This window comes from Catharus ustulatus, chromosome 13 (genome assembly GCF_009819885.2).
Source record: "Catharus ustulatus isolate bCatUst1 chromosome 13, bCatUst1.pri.v2, whole genome shotgun sequence".
Taxonomy (NCBI): domain Eukaryota; kingdom Metazoa; phylum Chordata; class Aves; order Passeriformes; family Turdidae; genus Catharus; species Catharus ustulatus.
Window position 1 is genome coordinate 14,999,975 of NC_046233.1, and position 20,899 is coordinate 15,020,873.

General features: G+C 48.8%; 1 protein-coding gene across 1 annotated transcript; it reads right to left on the minus strand.

Annotated features, from left to right (window-relative positions):
• Positions 1 to 5,184: 5,184 nt before the first annotated feature.
• On the minus strand, positions 5,185 to 20,154 carry RBM5 (RNA binding motif protein 5). Its single transcript, XM_033071417.2, has 24 exons — positions 20,010 to 20,154; positions 19,472 to 19,916; positions 19,128 to 19,283; positions 17,152 to 17,221; positions 16,599 to 16,672; positions 14,205 to 14,288; positions 13,735 to 13,795; positions 13,510 to 13,575; positions 13,202 to 13,362; positions 12,092 to 12,189; positions 11,519 to 11,606; positions 11,206 to 11,283; positions 11,041 to 11,113; positions 10,432 to 10,517; positions 10,036 to 10,114; positions 9,686 to 9,777; positions 8,988 to 9,152; positions 8,366 to 8,512; positions 8,217 to 8,288; positions 7,303 to 7,482; positions 7,014 to 7,088; positions 6,478 to 6,575; positions 6,263 to 6,392; positions 5,185 to 5,806 (listed from the first exon to the last, which is right to left on the minus strand). Exons 1-24 carry the CDS (start codon positions 20,024 to 20,026, stop codon positions 5,681 to 5,683), a joined length of 2,721 nt encoding a protein of 906 aa, XP_032927308.1. The 5' UTR covers positions 20,027 to 20,154; the 3' UTR covers positions 5,185 to 5,680.
• Positions 20,155 to 20,899: the final 745 nt, after the last annotated feature.

The window sequence follows — 20,899 nt, forward strand, 5'->3', positions numbered from 1 at the left end:
TTAGAGGAAGGGATGAATAATTCCTTTTTATAATGCAACGTCGCACGGCAGATGCCGTCTGCCTCGGCGCGCCGCGCGCGGGAGCCCGCGTTATTCTGCTCTCAGCAGAGTTATTTATACACTGGGACATTTTTCAAAGCGCCGCTTTGATGGTCTTCCACCAGCTCGGAAAAAAAAGTAGTCCATCCCAAAATAACCCGAGTGAAAGTCACAGCTCTTCATTACGCAGAGCTTCAACCGGGGGGCTCAGAGAACAAAAACCCGTCACATTCCTCCCATCAAATCCACCCTTTTCAAGTGCATTTCAAATAGGTTCAAACCGCCGCGGCGGCGACTAGACGAGCGCTAATGATGCTGCGGGCACATCCCGCCGGGCAGAAGGACAGGGCTGGGGGGCAGTGGATTTTAAGCAGCTTCCAGAGCCGACAGATGTTTTGGGGTACCCAGGACAGGTGCCTGGTGGACCGCAGTAGGATATGCTAGGAAAAATGCAGTCCCTCTCTTGCCTGATTTTTCGTGCTGCAGGAAGCAGTTTGTCTCCCCAAACCGGGTTTTGGAGGAGGGGAACAAGCACCAAATAAATTTTTCTTGGGAACTAGAGCAAAAAAGGGCCAGTCTCTGTTTCTCAATTGCACCTGCATGCACACACCCCTCAGGTCTGGCTGCTGTTAAAGGGGGAAAAAAGGGCTGGGGGTAAAGAGATTTTTCTAATTTGTGACAAATTCCTGTGAAAACGTTTTTGACATAAAATCGTCTTCCATCCAAGCTCTCCCCCCATCCCCACACCTGGCAAAGGGCCTGAGCTTCTCACCCCTCTCAGCTCGACAGGTTTTGTAGGTTTTGTGGGGCCAGGGACCTCTGGGTGCCCCCGGGGTCTCAGGTTTTCCCCGTGGCCAGGCTCTGGCTCACTGCCTGGATCCCCAGGGCCCTTCCTGCAAAGCTGACACTGGGCTGCCCACAGCCCTCTGTCCCACCGCCCAACCCCCTCGTCCTCTCTGTCCTCTCTGTCCTCTCTGCCCGGGGCTCGGCTCCGCTGCCTGGGGCTCTGTGCACCCTGGAGCCCAGCGCTCCGCGGCTCCGCGGCTGCCTGGCTGCTGATCGACGGCTCACTGCCGGAGGCAGGGAACAGTGCTGGGAAAGCCATTTCTTTACCCTCCAAATCAGCCTGTTTCAGCATTTCTGCAAGGCTGGAGCATCTCCCCTGGGAGAGCTTGGCATTGGAAGATGCCCAAGGGCCCAGGACAATGTGAGCTGCCTGGACAGGGGATAAGCATGCTGGATGTAGCCACAGGTCCCAGGTCTCAGGATCCCAGCCCCCATCTGGTTTTGTTTTTTTTCCAACAACAACAGAGCCCCCTCACTCCACCCCCCAGGGCTGCAAATTGTGTCCACATTGCTGCAGATGGTGAGTCAATTAAAACCATCTTTCTTTTTTCTGCCCCGGTGGAGAAACCTGGACCATGCAGTTCCCAAGCCAGAACCTGTCAAAACAGCATCTGAGTAGCCAAGGGATAAGGGATACACCTCCCCTTCCTCACCCACCCTGTACTGTGGGGCTGGGGAGGAAGAGTGTCCAGGATGACATGGCCACCGGTCTAGGGCCACAGATGTTCCATGCCGAGGGGCAGCAGGGGTGCTGGTACAATGAGCACCTGGAGCAGGGTGCCAACACTTCTCAACCCTTTTTATCTGTGCACCCTCCCCCTCAGCTGTCCTTTTCCTGCCCTTTGAGCACCCCAAACAGGCAGGCTGCTGGAGTGCCACAGCAGTACCCATGGTGTGCTGGCAGGATGCTGCACCATGGCCCTGCCCATCCTCCCACCAGAGCCCCACAGCTGAAACCAGAGCCAGGTGGTTGTGGGGCATTTGGGTAAAATAGGGAAAGCTGTTCCAGGGCAATTCCAAGTAGCTGGGACACATTCAGTAGTTCAGGAGAGGATGGACCAACATGAGGGGGAAAAGAAAGGGAAGCAGCCTTGTTAAATCCCCTGCAGCAGAGCGGGGAAAGACACTAGAGAGGAGCATGAGCACACACATGGACACACAGGTGCATAACCTAACACATACCAGTGCCCCCTGCCCCAGATCTCCCATGGCAGCAAACACCACCTCCCCTTTCAGATGCCCTTTTGGCATCAGGATACAAACCCCATGGAGTGTGGGTGCCTGCCTTTGACTGACACTCAGCATGAGCACAGCCAAGGTGGTCCCAGATCACGGCTCTCTCCATGCCTGTCCTACTCGGCACAGGAGGCTTTTTGGCAGGGGGAATGCAGGAAAGCCAACCCAATCCACACAGAGTCCTGGGGCCTCTGGTAGCCCCAGAGGCACAGGATGTGTTCCTGCCTGCAAGCAGCATTTCACTGACGATGCAGGAGAGCCAGGCAGGCTTGGGGTTGGCCATGCAGAGTGCTGAGCTCTGCCACAGGTTGGTAACTCCAGCGATTAAGGAATATGCAGGAGGAAAGCTGTTCACACTGATGATTTGGCTGGTTTCCTTGCTTCAATTAGCATGCAGGAGCTCCAGAGGCCTCCTGGAAAGCCAGGGCATAGCAAGCTTGGGAATTTTAATATCAATAATGCTGAAAACCAGCCAGAAAAATCTCAAACTTTTTAACTACACCTGCAAGGGCCTTAGATTCTGCATATTGTAGGTGCTGGAAGGAGCAGCAGGCCTATTGGAGCCAAGGCCCTGAAAGTCATCCTGCAGCTGCCCTGTGTCTGAAAGGAGCCCCTGGCTTCAGTCCTGCTCTCATGTACCTATTGCTGATGGCAAAGGGCACAGGGTCCCTTTGGGTGTTCCTCCTTCCTCCCTAGCCTGAGGTCTCCACCTGCTCTGGGGCTTAGTGCCTTTACTTTGCCATTGTCGGCCACGGACAGACCTTGTGGCTGCTCAGTGATAGGGAAATAGAAGCATCGGAGTGCACTGAAGCTCTTCCCCTGCAAGGACTGCACTGCATCACCTCCTGCCACTGCCCAGCTACATAAACCTCTCTCCAGTATGCTGTGTCCCTCTGCATTCCTGGTGGGACCAGCTTCAGCCCCCCAGCATTTTGACCATAGCACATGGGCATCCTGCATCACACTCAGGCTCAGCTGCTCAGCCCCAGCGGGACTGATAACACTGGCAGCCCTGCAAGCCATGCCCAAGGCAGCTCCCCGCCTGGCTCCAAGGGGGATCCTGTCTTGTCCCTGCACAGTTCTGGGGCTGGCCCCACCCCCGAGCTTCTCCTCCTGCCCCCACAGAGGTCTGTCCCTAGCGAGGCAGGGACACCATGTCCCTCTGAAGGCTGTGGGCCGCGGTGCATTCAGTCACGAACAGCCGCACTGTGCAGCCTAAATTGGAGGCGCGGTGCTGGCAGGCAGGGGTGCCTCCATGCCTGGCTCCAGCCCCTGCCATGGGGTTTGGGGAGTGCCTGGGAGCAGAAGGGCTGAGTGCCCCCCACTGCCTCCCCAGCTTCTCTTGCTCCCTGAGCACCCGTCAGCAGTGATTAACCCAGGAAGGGAGGCTTTAACCCATCTAACCAGGAGGGGGTGGCTGCAAGCCCAGCACCCCATTAAAGCCTTGCCCCAGAAGGGACTCTGCTTTGGACATCCCGTTCGAGCAGTTATCCCCATTAGCAGATCCCTGTGCCCCCATGGCATGCTCCTGGCTCCCCACTGCAACTGTTCTGAGGGAGGCACCAGCTGGGGCTGGCTCAGCTCCCGGCACTGGGGCAGCACTTTGCTGCAGCAAGGAGGGAGTGACAGAACACCGCTGTGCCCACTGCAGGCCCTCCCCCCGTGCCCGTAGCATCACCCCTCGTCAGGAGGATGCACTGGGACAGGGATCGATGAGCTGGGAAGAAGCTGAGCTACACAAATGCTACACAAATGCACTTTATCGATCCATCAAACCCACCTGCTGGGAAACAGACCCCCCCATTTACAGCCCAGAGCAGCAAAGCACTTTGCTGTGCTGCCAGCCGGGACACACAGGGAGTGGGGGGAGGCTGCCATAGGGACGCTGGGCCCCATTCACAGTGCACCAGGCCTGCCTTCCCTACCAGCACCCTGGGGGTAAGCTGGGGCATGGAGCTGGCACTTTCGGGTCATTTCAAGCCACCCGGCTTCCTCTGTGGAGCCGAAGAGGGAATGTCACACTAGGGAGAGGCCCTGGAGCCTCGGCGATGTGGGAATGTCACACTAGGGAGAGGCCCTGGAGCCTCGGCGATGTTCGGCAGCCCGGCTCAGAGGAAACACACCACGACAGACTGTCACAGCTGGGCCACGCCTGCCACCTGGTGGAACGGCCCGGCGACTCGGGCAGGGAACCCAGGCCCTGCGGCCCCGCTCCCGAGGCAGTGTGGGGACATTCCTCACCTTGGCTCACCCCTAACCAGGCACCCCTCAAAAATCCAGCAGTGGCCTGACAGTGCAACAGAGGGGCACAGGTGCAGCTGCAGCAGCCAGCAAAGCAGGATTCACATTCCAAAAAGCAGGCACAGGCTGCTGGCCTTGACCCCCAGAAGGGCTTTGCACCAAGCACAAACGGTTAAGTTGCTCCCGCTTCATTCTACCCCTTCCTATGCCCATCTGGACATAGTAGGAAAGCTCACTGCTAGCTCAGCTTTGTGTGGAGGCTGAGCAAGACCCACAACCAGCATCAGCTAAGGCAGAGCTCAGGGCTGAGATCTGCTCTGCTTGTCTTGGCTCTTACGAAGAGGACTGTGAACAAGGCACAGTGCAGGCAGAGAACAGAAAGGCAGTAATGGAGACACCTCTGGTGAACTTCATCCTCTCATCACTCAGCTCCCCCCACAGCATCCAAGCAGGCCAGATGAAGCTGAGATGGAGCACTTGTACCTTCCCAGAGTGCCACATGTCACCCCCCTCCCTGCTCACCAAAGAGCCACCAGGTAATACCCAGGGCTTCTGGGCAAGGGCAGACACTGCTGCTGCTTCTCCAGTGATGGCAAGAAGGGCTACATAGAGATCTGATGCTCCACCAGCCACCATCCATGCTGGAATTTTGAGAAAGATGCTGAGAACAAGGCACAGCACAGGGATGAAATGAGGGAGGTGAGCAGAACTGCATGGAACAGAGACTCCAGAATGAAGTCTCATCAAAGAAGAAGCAGAATGACAGAAAGGACAAGTAGCATTGGCAACTTAATTCTTCATTCACCCACCAAGAAACAGAAATAGGGTAATTTTTGGATGTATTTCATTTGGAAATGAGCCAAATTGGCAACTAGAATCAAAGTCTTCAAAAAGTCTATACAAAGATGTATCATACAAAATGTACAGGAAAATTCTCCAAAAAAACCCAGACAGACAATACAACAAAAGGAGAGCAGAGACAGTTTGAAAGCACAGCTAACGGGTCCTGCTGCTGCTCCAGAGGGCAGGAGCAGCACCTGGACAACATGCTAAAACACAGAATACATTACACTATATACATGACCGTACAAAGATCAGCCATCCCCTTTGGTCTAACCAGGAGCTCTCCAGCATGGTTGGGTCAGTTCAAACAATCTGCTCATGGAAGTGTTTGTTACATGCCGAGCAGGGAACAATGTCCAAGGGAATGAAGTGGTCAACTCTAAACCAAAGCCAGGATACAGCCAGGTCACCAAGGCTATGGAATTTAAGAGTCAATTCTTGCTAACAAGAAGTGCTTGGCAGGCCAGAGGGGTTGTTACTCCATCTCCGTGAAGCGAGCGAACATGGCTTTCCGCACTGCATCTTTGTAGGAATCTGCCGTGGAGACACCATAGGAGCTGCCCTTGGCTCCCAAGCCAGCTCCTCTCATTCGTACTTGGGCCTGCAAGGGAAGAGACACACTTCAGCACTGCACTGAAAGGCAGATCACCACGAGGGTACCACCAAAAATCCCATCAATCCAGCCAGCTTCTCAAGCTTCCCTGGGGATCTCCACAGCCATAAATAGCACCATGGACACCAAGAGACTGGCGTACATGTAATACCCCATGCTCATGCTTCACGCTACTCTGGCCCCACTCCAACAGCACGAACAGTTCCTAACAGCACAACTGGAGCACAGGCAAGCCCAGGAAAGGCAACGACTGGAGGGAAGACACAGCCCTGCCTCTGCTTCAGCATCCAATGGGACAAACACGAGCAGGAGCCAACATAAATAGAGGCAGCTTTGCTGCAGCTGGCAGTTTATTCCTTCAGAGCTCTTCAGCAGCAAGTGCTTCTGGTTAAACAAGAAAAAAAGGCACCAAACCTCCTCAAGAAGACATCCCTCATTACTTACCTCAATGGGTGCTGTGATGCCCTGGCATTTTCTTCCCAAGCCCGAACCTTCCCTCCAGCCCATGGCCTGCAGCATCTTGTTCCCTATATTACTGTTGTCAAGGCCATCTTTGGTGGGCTGCTCATAATTCCTGGGGGCAGAAGAGACGAGTTAACAAGTTACCCACACTGCTCATGGTGCACGAGGCAGGTGCTGAGGAGCTTTCAGGTACATACACTGTGCCTGCATCGTAGACCTTCTTGCGCTTGGGCTCCGGGGGCTCGGGGATGCCGTACTTTTCCCGCCTCTCAGCTGCTCTGTCTCTGTATTTCATCTGCAAAAAGCAACTACAGTCAGCACGGATTTCAAAACAGTTTTGTTCAGCTCTGAGCTATGGGAGTCAGATAAATGTCTGCTACTGAAGAATGCTGTAGACTGCAGCCCACTAATGCTAACGCCATCAACAGCAGAGCCCAAGACCCAAGTCCCTGGGGCACCATCTGAATCAGCACTGGGGCAGGAAGAGACTTGCAGGTTTCTAGTTCCAGCCTGGCAGCCCTGAGCTACAGGTGGAATAAGCCTTCCATGCTAAGCCATGTCTGTGGGATATGGGACACTTCTCTCCATCCAACAGGCAGCTCTGAACCTTGACTGTAAAAGGGGTTAGCTTACAAAGATTATCTTGAGTGACGTGTGTCAGGATAAGGAGAGCTCAACAGATCACCTGCACAGGTTTTCCATTAGCTACTCATCTGCTCATCTCAACACTGACCTCTCTCTCACGCAGCTCCAAGGCTTCAAGTTCCTGCTCGGAAAGCTTTGATCTCCTATAGATATCCATGTTTTGCTGAAACAAGAATAGAGATTCACTGTAACAACATGAAATGCACAACAGCTCTTCTTAAATGAAGTAGCTGACTTTTGGGAGAGCAACAACCCACCTGCAGATTTTTGCTTTAAGAGAAACAGTTTTCCAAACAGCAATGTGCCTCATGGCTCAGTGCTCACGGCACACTGAATTAGGACAACTCAGTGTTTTCCTTACCACATAGTGTAACTACCTTGTGCAAGTCAGACAGCTGCTGGTGCCGAATCAGAGCATCTTTGTTTGGGAACTGCCTTCTACACAGCAGACAAGCCATCTTTTTCCAGTCAGTCAGCTTCTCCTCCTCGTTCTCCATTCTTTCCAGCAGGTCCTCATCATTATCGCTGTCACCACTATAGGCAGCCACAAGGCCACGCTGAAAAGGAGAGACAGCACTAAGGGTCGTGCAACAGTGCCACAGCTCAGACAGCACCACAAGGAACAAAGGCTCAGATGTGTATCATGGGAGGAACAGCATGCTCCCATTACCAAGGACGAAATCACAGAATGCCTGAGGCTGGATGGGAACACTGGAGGTCATCCAGTCCAAGTCATCCCTGCTTAAGCAGGGTCTGCCCTCACCACACACTGCTAAGGACTCTGTCCTGATGACCTCTGAGCATCTCTAGAGAAGACTCAAGTCTCTCTAGGAAACCCGTTCCAGTGCTCAGTCACTCTCACAGTACTTGTTCTTTTTCTTGTGCTCCCCTGGGTCAGCAATTCCTAAGGGCTGGCCTTGGCACTGAAGACTGAAAAAAAGGTGCTTACTATTTCAGCCTTCTCTGCCACCTTCTGTTGCAAGGGTCCCTGCTCTATTCAGTACTGGGCCCACACTTTTACAGTACTGCAACTCAAAGTACATACCACAGTGAATGCAAGACAATTCCCACTAGCCTAACAATGCTTTTAAGTACAGCCTATGTAGAAACTTCAAAACCCCAAGTGAGTTGAAGGCTAAGAAGAATCACAGTTGTCCTCAGTGTATCTCAGTACCCAGCCTCTCGCACTTAAACCATACCATTGCAATCATCACACCATTTCTTACAGATAATGCCACAGAAATTGAGGTTTGAAAGCAAGTATTGGCTAGAGCTCCTCTGCCATACTCACCTTTAGCGGATTTTCATCATCCCCGTTTTTCAACACCTCTGGTAAGATCTGCTGTCGCTCAGACAGAGCTCCCTGGATGAGAACAGAATGCCATGAGCATGGAGCTCTGTCACACAGCCCCCACCACTCACCACTGCCAGCACCTTCACCTTTTTCTCAAAGAGGGCAAAACCTGCATCTGCAGCTGCTGACTCCTTCCGCTCCTCCTCCCTGGTACTCAGTGGCTGGAAGCTATTCTTGAAGTTCTCTTTCTGCTTGTTCAAACTCTTTGCCCAGCGCTCCATGTCTTTAGCAATCTGAAATGCAGAGTGGTTTGCTTACACAGCTCCTCTCAAAGCTATCAATCTCTTATGACATCCATTCAATCTCACATGCAGTTTCAGAACAAGTCAACCCACTACCTTTTATTTTTAAACCACGGGACACTGGATGTAGTGCAGCTGTTTCCCTGTATACAGTGTTCAAAGATAACACTGCTTGCTGCTTTTACTTGTACAAACCCTTCTTATCAAGCTAATCCTCTAAGTGACGGCTCAGTTATACTCCCACTGATCCTGGCAGGATTCCATAAGCACTCCTCCTATGCAGAGCTTATTTCTGCACTGAAGCATTGCCAACGCCACCTCTCCTCAGCCCCCCACAGTGCCTGCAAATTGAAGGCATGCACCCCACCAAATAACCTAGGATTTCCTTTGTCATGAAAAAGGAGCAGTATTATCCTGTTCCACAGAGAAGACTTTCTCCCAGTTATGACCCAATTCTGTTTTTTACCTGTTGAGCTGTTTTACTTTTAGGCTTCTCTTTTTTCTCTTTCACTTCTTTGGTGGTGGTTGTGGTAGCTGTCTGTTGGTACGTGGCACCTTCTGCTGCAGGCATGTAGGTCTCCTTTTCGCCATCCCAGTACAGGTACTGCTGGGTTAAGGCATTGTAGTAATACTGCCAGAGGGAAGGAAAGGCAGACAGTTAAACACCTCACACAAGCTCAGTGTCCACGGGAGAACCCAAGCAAGCTGATTCACACTACTGCACCACACGGGAAGGCGTTTTGTAGAGTCCAAACAAGTTCTGCAGACTCCAGAGGAGTCAAAAGGCAGGAAGTGGCTGAAGCCTCTGTCCCCAAACACAGGTGGTTCTGCCCAACAGCATTATGGAGAATCTTTTGCTTCTCCCAAGAGATGACCCACCAGAGCCCAGAGCTGGGTGCACTTTGCTGGGCACTCTGCAACGAAATAGCTCAGAGTGGCTGTGACAAGTGCTAATCCTATATGGGCCAAACGTGGAGTAAAGTTAAGGAAAAGGAGAGAAAAATGCAGGGCTACACCAGAGGGAAATCAAGTCCCAGCCCTACACACACTGCTGAGTTATCTGCAACATTTGGTATGTTGTGCACTTCAAATGTCACTCGTATGATGAGATAAGGAACTAATGAACCTTAACAGTTAAGACATGTGGGAAGAACTTGCGTTTACCTGGGAATTAGGATCATAGTAGAGCCCTGTTATAGGATCATAATAATATCCTGAAGATTCATCATATTGGTAGGTGGAAGTATCAGGGACAGCTGTAAAAAAATTAAAGTGTGGGACATGGTCGTTCCAGACGAATTCAGACAGGTATCTTTCTACATTTCAGGTAAAATTCGGAGATTATAGCAGCCACGTCGGCAGATATGTCTGTAAAGGGCTCTTAATCACCCATGCAGCCAACGTTCTCCAGGGGCAGCTTCACCATGACACGGTGATGGAGCACTTGGCCAAAGCCGAGTTTTATTGCAACAGTGACAGAAACCTGTCCCCAGGAGCAGCTCCCGAGCACTTACCGTACTTGGTTCCAGGCACTACGCCAGTCGGAGGAGCCGCCTGTGCCTGAGTGCTAGTGGTAGGTGGTGCTGATTGCGTCTGAAAAAAACCCAAACCACAAACCTCAATTAGAAAATCTGTCAGCAAGAAAACAAGGACAGCGAGCCAAGGCGCGAGCAGCGCACCCTACGCGTACGACAGCTAACTCCTCCTCACCAGCATGCTTGGCACTCACCTTCAGCAAAGAACAAAACCATCCCAGAGAAGAAATGGCAGGTGACTTACAACCACAAGCACTGTGACTAACCCATGGACACTGAGAAGCTTTGCTGTACCACCCACTTTAAAAAGCAAAGGCTACAGCTAAGCCACATATCCCAGGCTTTGAAAGAACGGACTCATCATGCTGTAATTACCGGAGAGTCAGGTGAGTTTGTCTGCTGATTATACAGCTGAGGACTCTGGGACACAACTGCAGCTGTTGTCGTAGTGACTGGAGCTCCTGCCAAAAGACAGCAGCAAATGCATAAGCAAACTAATTTGTAAAACAGTACTGCATCCTAGTGCTAAAATTACTTTGTTTATAGTTTCAGCTACTAATTCCAGCTCCAGCAGCCAAACAAGGCAATAAACGTTCAAAAGGAGATAGATACACAGTGGGTATCTTCTACCCAGACAAGGAATAGTTTCCTTTTCAGGAGGAAATATTCTGCTCTCACAGTCAGCAATTCCTGGCCTCTACAGCTGTTAGTGCTGAACATTTGCTAGAGCTGCTTACATCGGTATCGTAAATTCAAGGCCTCTGTCAACCATCTGAAACAGAGGCTTCTCTCTCATCTAGCATGAGAGGTTCCACTTCAACAAATCTGTTACAGGTCTCTAGTAATGCATCCTCATTTAGACATTGTGAGAGCAAAATGAGCCAAGTCTTCTTGTGCACAGCAAAATAGCATAAAGGCTGAGGCAAAATATTACTGCAACATTATCATTACAAACAACAGGTTCTAAGATGCTGGAAGCACCACCTGATATGGTAGCTGTGTCTGTGTCCAACAGTCCTCCTTGATTTTGGTAGTACTGCTGATAATCCTGGGAATACTGTAAAGGGAAATGAAGGAAAACACAAGGTGAGTAATCTGCATATCCAAATTATGACAACTACTGGTTAGAGCATCACCTCTACTACCAACCTGAGCATACTGTGAGTATCCATCCTGTCCTGACTGAAGATAGCTGTAGTCAAGGGTGCTGCCCTCTCCAGTCTGTGGCTGAAATTCAAGAAGGTGATTTACATCAGGCACAGGTGAACAACTTTTTAAAATAATTTCATGTACCCCACTGCCTAGGCTCAAAACTGGTGTGTAAGTTTGACCAGATGTGTCATGGCTGGATCTGTCAATGAACAGTTCAACCCAGCACATGGCCAGTAGGGCAACTACACAGTCAGTCTGCATTTTAATTTTCAGGAAAGCAGGACTATGAGTAACAGTCTCCAAACCATACCTGAGTGGAAGACCACTGAGCTGCAGCAATGGCTGTACTTGCCACAGAGAAGGCGCTGACTCTGTTACCGTCTGGGAGAAGCAGATCTCTGCAATCACAAAAATCAGGCACTTGAGTAAGTACTGCTTTGTACTGTAGTGTCTCCCTATGCAAGGAGGTGGAGTCTGCCCTCACACATGGATTTCTTGGCAGTTATAAAACATTTGGAATGTAATGAATGAGCTAAAACACTGCTTGGCAAGTAAAGCAACTTCAGGTTCATTGTTGTAGAGTCAATAACAAGTCAGGAGGTCTCCAAGGAAATAAATGTGCTGTGCACACAAGCAGTTACGGTGTTCTATTCAGAGGACTGGAAATGGGTGGGAAACACTGCTTTCACTCTGCTTGTATGCAGTGAAGAGCAGGATGCATGCAACACAAGTGACTTATGGGAAGCAAAACTCTGGAGTTAGAATAAGCTTAATAAAAGCCTGAGTGACAAGAAGAAACTATCCAATATAAAGGAAAGGGGTGGGTACACATATAAAAAAAATGCAAAAACCAAAAATGCAATTGACTGCTATCACAACTCACTTTCTGGCACTCTTTGCAAAGTCAACACCAATTGTTTTGCCATCAATTTTTAACGGTGGCTGAAGACTTTGTAAAATCTGTAGCAGTTGAGAAGCATCCTATAATAAAAAATACTCATTATTATGAAAAGCAGTTTATTGAGGGGGATTCAGAAGTTCCCCAAACTCTGTATTTTCACATCGAGCTGCTGAAATGAGCTGAAGATGTAAAACCACCTCCATCTCCTCACATTACACACATGCAGAAGAGCACAGTGAGACCCTTAACAGCCCATGTGAAAACACTGAGCATTTCCCGGGGTCACTAAGTACTAAATGTTTCAAAATCTTAGCTTTATCAAGACACAAATTACTCCAAATGGGACATCAGCAAAAACTGAGATTAAGCACCTGTTTTAATCCAACCACCTGCTTTTCTCTAACTAAAGCAGATCACACTGATCCAAACAGATCACACTGCTGCTCGAGTTTGATGTACAAACTCGATCAATCATTTAGGTTGGAAAGGACCTTTAAAATCATCGAGTCCAACAGTTAACCCAGCATTGCCAACTCCACCACTACGCCACATCCATCAGTACCACATCCAAGAAGAGATTCTCTGCCCTTTAGGGACCCCATGCCAGCATATAACCTCTCTGAAACTTAGGAGGCTTTTCTTTTACCTCTGCAATTTTCTGTTTCATTTTATGGCTGCTGCCTATTGTCCTATCCTTATGTATCCTTAAGAGTATGTTTCTGCTGTCCTTACACACTCCCACTGGATGCTGCAGAGAAGAGCAACATCTGCCTCATCTCTTCTCAAGGTGGAAGAAGCCTAATTCTATGTACCTGTTCCCAGATCTTAGAATCTGTGAACAAAGTATAATCCCACACCAGCACTTCTGCAATCCAAGCATGAAGCTAGGCTGCAATCCAGAACAGAACTTTGCTACAAAAATAGCTTTTTAATGTGCTCCAAACATCCCACCACCTTTCAAACTGCAGCTACATATTATCAGCTTTCACACACTGTGTCTATCAACACTCATTGAAGGGGGCCAGCTCAGGGCTCTAAATGGTGCAGGGAGAGAAAGAGGTTAACCAGCTGGAACACCAGTAAGGTCCTCACCATGGCAGAAGACAGCTGCACAAACGCAAAGCCTCTGTTCTGCTGAGTTTGCTTGTCTTTGATAAGACGAATATTATTGACTGCCAGAGATGCATACGGAGACAACGCAGTCATGATGGATTCCACCACTGTGTGAGGAGCAATGTTTCGAAGAATGATGGCTGAGGAGAAAAAGTATGACATTAGCAGGGCACACCATAGCTTTGCAGAGTATTTCAAGTCCTTCAGCTGGCAGGCTGAGGTATGGAAAGCATTTTTAGTACATGTGTTTACATTTCATATTCTAGAGTAAGTCAAAGATCACTTACTATCACAGTAATAATCCACAGACTGAACGGCTTCTGCTGCTCCAGGTGGCACCTCCTGCTCTGAATCTTTGTTATGAAGAGAAAATATTTCAGTCAGGACACGGCTCACTCACTTTAAGCTTAACATTTTGTAAGTCAGTCTAGAACCTACAGAGAACTCTGGTTCCTACACAGGCCAGAAAGTTTCCCACAAAATTGAACATAGAAGAGATCACGGCAACGTACCGAATTTGTCAGCTCCACAGCGGAAGCATTTTAGCCTCCTCCTGAAGTTGTAAAGGCAGCACTGTGACAAACAAGAGAAGCCTAGTAAGAACTTGGGTAATTTTAATAATGCTGCATTTGCTGTACACTAACAAAATCCACAGACACTCACACAAAGTAACACAACAAAGCTAAATGCACCAGAATAATCCAGACTATCAAAAGCCACCCTTATCTGCACCACAGCTACTTTTCAGAACATCCCAGCTACTTTCTCCCTGGTCATCCCAAATTTTATTTTAACTGCACAGTCTTTAGCTTACAATCCCAGGCACAGTCACTACTATAAAAAGCAGTGTAGGAAGGGAATACATGCTGGTGGATAATTTAAATTTATGGGGAGCAGGATTGATTTAGGTGTTTCTTTCTTTAGACCAATGAGCAAGTAGGAAGCTCTAAAGCAAGACAAACTCTCCCAGTGAAACATGTACCTTGTTGCAGAGCCAGTCCTCAAATTTAGGCCTTGGGTTGCTGTAGTGCATTGCAATCTGCTTCCCTTGAATCACCAGCTTTTTCTGCAAAAAAAGTAGTTTCAATTATTCCTGTATCAAGACACACATGTCCATTTTCCCATGGCAGAGCACCCTTCGGAGGAATCAGTGCTCCTGAATTAAATGGACAACATATGGGGAGGATGTGGAGGACAACCACCGCCACCTACACCCTGCCCATCCAATCCTGCAGAGAGGAGGACCAGGGCAGTAAGAGAATGGGATGTGGAGCAAAGATAAACAGAATCAGGGAGTGTAGAAAAAGCTGCCAAACACTAAACGCTGACATGGAACCAGAAAGTGTCTCGAAGGAGACAGAGTCCTAATCTGCTGCGTTCAGGTTAACACATTTTTAGGAGTCTCTTTGCCCCCACATTTCTATTCACTTCTGGTATTGCACTGAGCAACTTTTTAAACATGTCCTTATAGGTGACTGCTTCACTTCATCCCCTACTCCAAGCACCCCAGACCTTTTAACCACATTTGCATTTACTTTTCCAAGCATACTTCAGAAGTGTCCCCTTGAGAATACAGTAATTCCTCCCAAAGGGACCCTGCTTAGACTTCTTGAAGGCTGGATTACAAGTGCCATCAACCGAAACGTAACTCAAGAGTGGTTTCATTTGACTACTGCATCAGTTCAATTGGAAGCCTGCACAAGAGGTTTTGTGTTCTTCATTCAGGCAAGAGCTCTCCAAAATGAGTAACTAGATTGCATGTGAAGCTTCTCCAGGGGTAGGAAAAGTTCATAATGCTTTCAGCATGTCCTCTCACTCTGACTTCAGAGGAGTTAGGAATTTACAGCTATTAAGAAGCCTTGGCTGTGAGCCCCATGCTTTGCCAAGTGTGGCTATGCAGAATGGCCTTTCAAAATACAGCTATCAACTTATTTTGGTCAAACAGGTGGAAGCACATGTGAGGAAGTGTGTATTAGAGGCCACACCCCAGACACTGCAATGGCAGAACCACTTTTTTTAGCAGGCTGGCTTTCTGCAGCGGTACCACGGTGTCAGGACCCGTGGTTTTTCTGGTAACAAGGTCTGACACAGATCTAGCACACAGCATGAATAAGGCTCTCACATTCTGCACGACTGAATAGGGCAAAGCCATTGCTCCTACCGGCAGGAGGAAGGGTTGGAGGGCCCAGCACTCACTGGATGTGCACACATAGAACAAGGCTGCTGGTATAGTTGCAATACATCATTGTGTCATCTAACAGTCAGCAACCCGGCTGCTGGGGACAGGCTATGTTTTCCCTACTACTAAGGTGGCTGGTTACTGGAGTGAATTTGTATGTATTTCAATAAATTATGCATCAGTACAGCTTTGTATATATTAAAAAAAAATCAATTTCTGAAAATAGGCTCAGCATTAATTTCTCAGTATTAGTCTTTCCCCTGTAGCCACATGCTTTACTGAGCAGCACATCAGGAAGACAGAATTCAAAAGCTGCTTTCTGGCTGGGGAATTTACCCATAGTATGGGACATATGAAACACTATTCCAGCACAGGGCATACAACAGCTTCCATCTGCTGGAACTGCCATGAATCCCATTATGGTGCCATTTCTTTATTATAACATGAACAGAGCAGAAAAAGTCATAACGCTGTTGCAGGACTGGTGCATCCAATATTCAGGTGCAACAAAAATCACTGATTTGACGCACTTTGCTCACTTCAAAAGTATTTTTAAGTTCTGTTGTTGAAATAGGTTATGAATACTCGAAGTAGCAAAAGTTAGAAAGTGAAACTGTTTGCAGTGCTACAGGAAAATCTCATGGAAAAACCAACCAGAGGATTATGACTGCATTTTGGCTCCTTATCAAGTCATAGTAACAAAAAAGCCAAAATACAGAGTCTAAGAGATGTGAGATCTCACTCTCTGCCTCATTTAGTTGAAATGAATATGCTTCTTCCTCTAGAAGAGCAGCTCCCCCTCTTTAACTGGGGTAACAGATTATTGCCAAGAACTGACACTTCTCTTTCAGGGTTAATACCAATGCAATACAGATGCAATGCTTTCTCTGCAACAGAGAAGGAAACAACAAGTGGAAATAAGCTAGGATTTTCTAATGATTACTAGCCAAATCTTCATATTAAATGGAAACCAAGGCACTTAAAACAACAGCACCTTTTACCAAAGTAGAGTTTTCTCTCCTATTTTAACTTGGTATGTTACAAATTTTAATATATACAAAGCTTTTATTCTTTAAATCACTGTTATGGAACAAACCACTCCTTCCACCTCTTTTTTTTTTTTTTTTTTTTTTTGTTGTTAAACTGTACAGACTTTTTCCATTTTCAGGAATATCTAGACTTGGTGAGTGAAGCAACCTGATTGGCTTCCATCCAGCTGGTAGCATCTTGAAAGTGATAAAACTCCACGAAGGCGAAACCACGGCTTACACCTAGAGACAGCATTCAGATATAGACGGGATACTTGTGTTAGTCAGTTCCTTTAAAACAGGCGAATCTCTCTCCAACTGCTTCATTACTTCATGACAAAGCAGCTTTACAAATGCGACGTCAACTGCTGGGATCTGCTCGTTATTTTGCCATGGCAAGGAACCAAGCTGCCTTAACTGGCTACATTTCACTCCATTTATATCCATGTTTAAGGGTACCATGCAACACACTACATACTATTAAATGGGTTTATACTATTATTACTTACCAATACCTGTTAACAAAACCCCCTGTAGACAGACTTCTTTAAACATGTTGACCAGCTATCTAAGTCTTCCAAAAAGCCACATTCCTTAGCCATGGCAAACCTTTTATTTTCTTTTTTTAATTGCACGTGCTTGCAGTTTGGGGACAATTCTGGATACTCTTTTGGGCTGGGGAAGAGGAAGGTGATGTTAAAAACTGGATTAAGAGCTCTCACCTGTCTTTCTTTTCATCAGCCTCACGTCTGCAGGCTGAGGACCTTCAAAGGACTCAATAAGCTCACGAATCTGCAGGAGATTTCGATCCAACAGTTAAAATTTTCATAACGTGGCAGACAGAAGTCACAGAAATAACCTACTTTGCAGTACCGTGCAAGAGATACACAAAACAACGTTTTTAACACTATCTCAGAGACAAAGAAAACATTTACTGAAAACCCAACAGAGGACTGATGAGCATCAAAGTCCACATAATCTTTTGCTAGACACTAAACTAACTGTAATCCTCCAGAATCTGAATCCCTACTAGCTCATGTTCTGAGATTTTGGTAATATTTCACGAAGACTGTACATGACCCCAGGTTTTTAAAAAGAACACTGCTGGTATCCCTCTCCTTGCATGTGTAAGTATCCTTCACTCCTAGCAATGAAAAACAAGAAAAACATGAATGTATTCCTAAGCCTCATACTAAAGATCTTATCCTGTAACTGATCCCCATCAATTTTTCAGGATGAATATGTGAAGAACGTGTCATCAAAGAAAAAGCTAAAGGAATGTCAGTTCTTCAGCTGTAACAAAGCTGCTGTGGCACAGGCAACCTCAGTAACTGTGCAGAGGCATGGAGGAAAAACAAACACTAATGAATTTTTAAATTCTAGAACAGAAGACACTGAGGGTTCCTTCTAGAGCTGAAGGTTTTTCAGCAGCTTTCACAAAATTCAAACTACATTACATGCAATAGGGCTGCTCAGTAGAATCAAAATTTATCTAAAGCTGCCCATTTACATGCTGACTGGAAATAGTATCAGATATGTAAGTGATTTTTTCTTACGAAAAATGCAAAAAAAAAGAGAAAATTGTGTATACAACCAGAAGTAATGGTAACTTAAGAATTCAACTCTACGTTCCAAGATGCACTGCCTATACTCTGAGTCCAGAATTAAGCATTCACATAAATTATGCTACAGTTATTGCACAACTGTAGAGCTGTAACATAAATATCTCAGAAACAAGAACTGTTCTAAAGTGTCCTGTGTCATGTCTACCTGTTTCCTTTGTATGCAAGAACCTACACTTGATTTCAAACACTCATGAAAACATTAGAGCAGTACATAGTGACTAGGAACCCTCAATATCTGGAGGGTAACAAACAACCAATGAAAAAGCAAAGGAGAAAATCTCCGTTGTAGAAATGGTGCAAATGTATTCTCTGCACTAGCAATTAAGGCATATACACATCGCAGGCAGAGGCAGCGTCTTGACTGAAAACAAACGGGGTTAGCTCAGCTTTTACCCCTCAACAGCTGTGGGTTTATTGTTTGGTAATCAAAATAACCCAGCAAGGAAAAAAACCCTAAAAAATTACCATAAATAAGAAAACCTTAAAGCTTTAACATCTTTTTACTAAATAAGTTAGGCAAGCAAGCAGCAAGCTCGTCAGTACTTGCTCCCTCAGCTCGGCAGCAGCCATTTTGACTCCCACAGCTGTGCCACACAAAGCAGCTTTGTGCGGGGCTGTGCCCGGCTAAGGAGCTCGGTAACTGTGTGTGACCCCATCGGTCACAAGTTCTGGCCTCGATAAAGACCAGAGAAACTGGTGAGTGCCACCTCTTTGTCTGTTTCCCTTCCCACTGCCTGCAGTGGGGCGATGCAGCAAAAAACCCCCGCCTCTTCCCTCCAATACAGAAAAGCAGCAGAGAGCAGGTAATTTAAAATCCACTCTCAGGGAAAGAATGCAACCATGCGTGAAAAAACGAGTATTCACGGCTTGTTCTGTTTGAAAAGGACTGATTCACATTGAACTGACCTCTATTACCTAACACTGGGAGTTTAAATGCTTTCAGGACTCAAAATGGCAGCGCGACAGCGCTGGAGAGGGGCCACCATGATGCAGCGTTCAACAAAATGGCAGCAGCCGCTCCGGCACGGCCCTGCCCGGAGGCAAGGCAGGCACAGCCTCGCCCGTCTACTCACATCGTTCTCCGTAACTGTGATGGGAAGCCCACGCAACATGATGGTCTTGCTTTCTTTCTCATCGTTAATATCGTTCCTGTAGTCATGCTCGCCGTAGTCGCCATCGGAATGGTAGCCATCCTCTGATTTGTCGCTGTTCCTGCGCTCCCGCTCCCTCTGGAAGCCAGCGCCCAGGATTAGCCACCGCAATTCCCTGCAGCGTGTCCCCACAGTGCCACACGAACGGACGGCGACACGGGCGCCAGCCGCCTGCCCCGGGCTGGTCCCCACGGCCCCGGGCAGCGCTCCGGGATCAAACCCGCTCCCGGTGCCCTCCGCCCCGCCGGCCCCCCAACCCCGCTCACCTCGGGGCTATCGTAATCGCGGCTGTCGTAGTCTCTATCATAGTCTCGGCTATCCCGACTGTCGTAGTCTCGGCAATCCCGACTATCGTAGTCCCGGCAATCGTAGTCTCGGCTGTCCCGGCTGTCGTAGTCGCGGCAATCTCGGCTATCGTAGTCTCGGCAATCGCGGCTGTCGCGACTGTCGTAGTCTCGGCAGACCCGGCTGTCTCGACTGTCGTAGTCCCGACTGTCGTAGTCGCGGCAGTCTCGGCTATCGCGGCTATCGTAGTCTCGGCTGTCGTAGTCTCGGCTGTCGTAGTCGCGATAGTCATCATAGCGGTCACCGCGGCGCTCCTCACTAGACCTCTTGTAGTCATCCCTCCGTCGGCTGCGGGACTCCCGCTCGTCGCGGTCCTCCCTCTCCACAATAGAGCCGTAGCGGCCGCTCCGCTCCGTCCTGCTCACCCTGAGGGGCACAGCGGGCCGAGTTCAGAGCGTGAAGCGCCCGCCGCGACCCTCACCACTGCCCGTCTCCCCTCACCTTCCCGCCGCCACTCACCGCTTGTCCGAGCCCATGCCGCCGCCCAGGATCCGCAGGCACCCGGCACAGCACTATCCGGCACCACACGCCAAGCACACCCGCGCAACCCCTCTCCCTGTCTCGCCACAAAATGGCGCCTAAGGGACCGCCCGTCTTCTACCCAGCAGCCACCTCGCACCCCGACTGGAAGCTTCCAAGCGGAGCGCAGGCGCAGTGGCCGTGCGGGACGCCGGGAAATGTAGTTGGGGGTTGCCGCCATTAAGGGTGCTGCGGTCCGGCCTCCCCTACTTATTGGGCCGGGATGCTCAGAGCCCCTCCAGTTTGGCTCTGGACACTGCCAGGGATGGGGCAGCCGCAACCGCTTTGTGAAACAGCTCCCAGTGCTTCACCACAGTGCATTTCTTCCTCACGTCCAATCTAAAGCTGCTGTCAGTTCAAAGCGGTTGTCCCTTGTGCTATCACTGCGTGCACCATCCGAAGTCCCTCTCCAGCCGACTGGGAGCCGCTGTAGGCAGCGGAAGGGGCTCTGAGTTTCCCCTGGAGTCTTCTCCAGAGTGAAGAGCCCCAGCTCCTCCCTCCTGTCAATAGCTAAATAGTTGTCGAGGACTACTATCCCTTTCGGGGGCACCTGCTTCAGTTGAAATTTTGGGAGTAATTTCTGCCCCCAAGGGAGGACATGGGACGGTACCCCTGCCTGCACTACTTGGACTCATAGGTCCTCCTCACTGCCTGACTTAGCCCTGAGTGTTTGCTTGGGACCCAACAAAATATATTTAACACACAAAAAGGTGCTATTTTCAATTTTTTCAAGACAGTTTTGTTAGAGCATGGCAGAGTGGGGGTGGATGCAGGGCGGGGTGGTGTAAGAGTCACACCTCATCCCGGGAGTGATAATTGGTAAAAGATTT

Coding starts and splice junctions, on each gene's coding strand:
- RBM5 (XM_033071417.2), bottom strand. Junction 13,796..14,204: donor AGGACTGGCTCTGCAACAAG/GTACATGTTTCA, acceptor TGTTTGTCACAG/TGCTGCCTTTACAACTTCAG. Junction 9,153..9,685: donor ACTATGATCCTAATTCCCAG/GTAAACGCAAGT, acceptor TCCCTCTGGCAG/TATTACTACAATGCCTTAAC.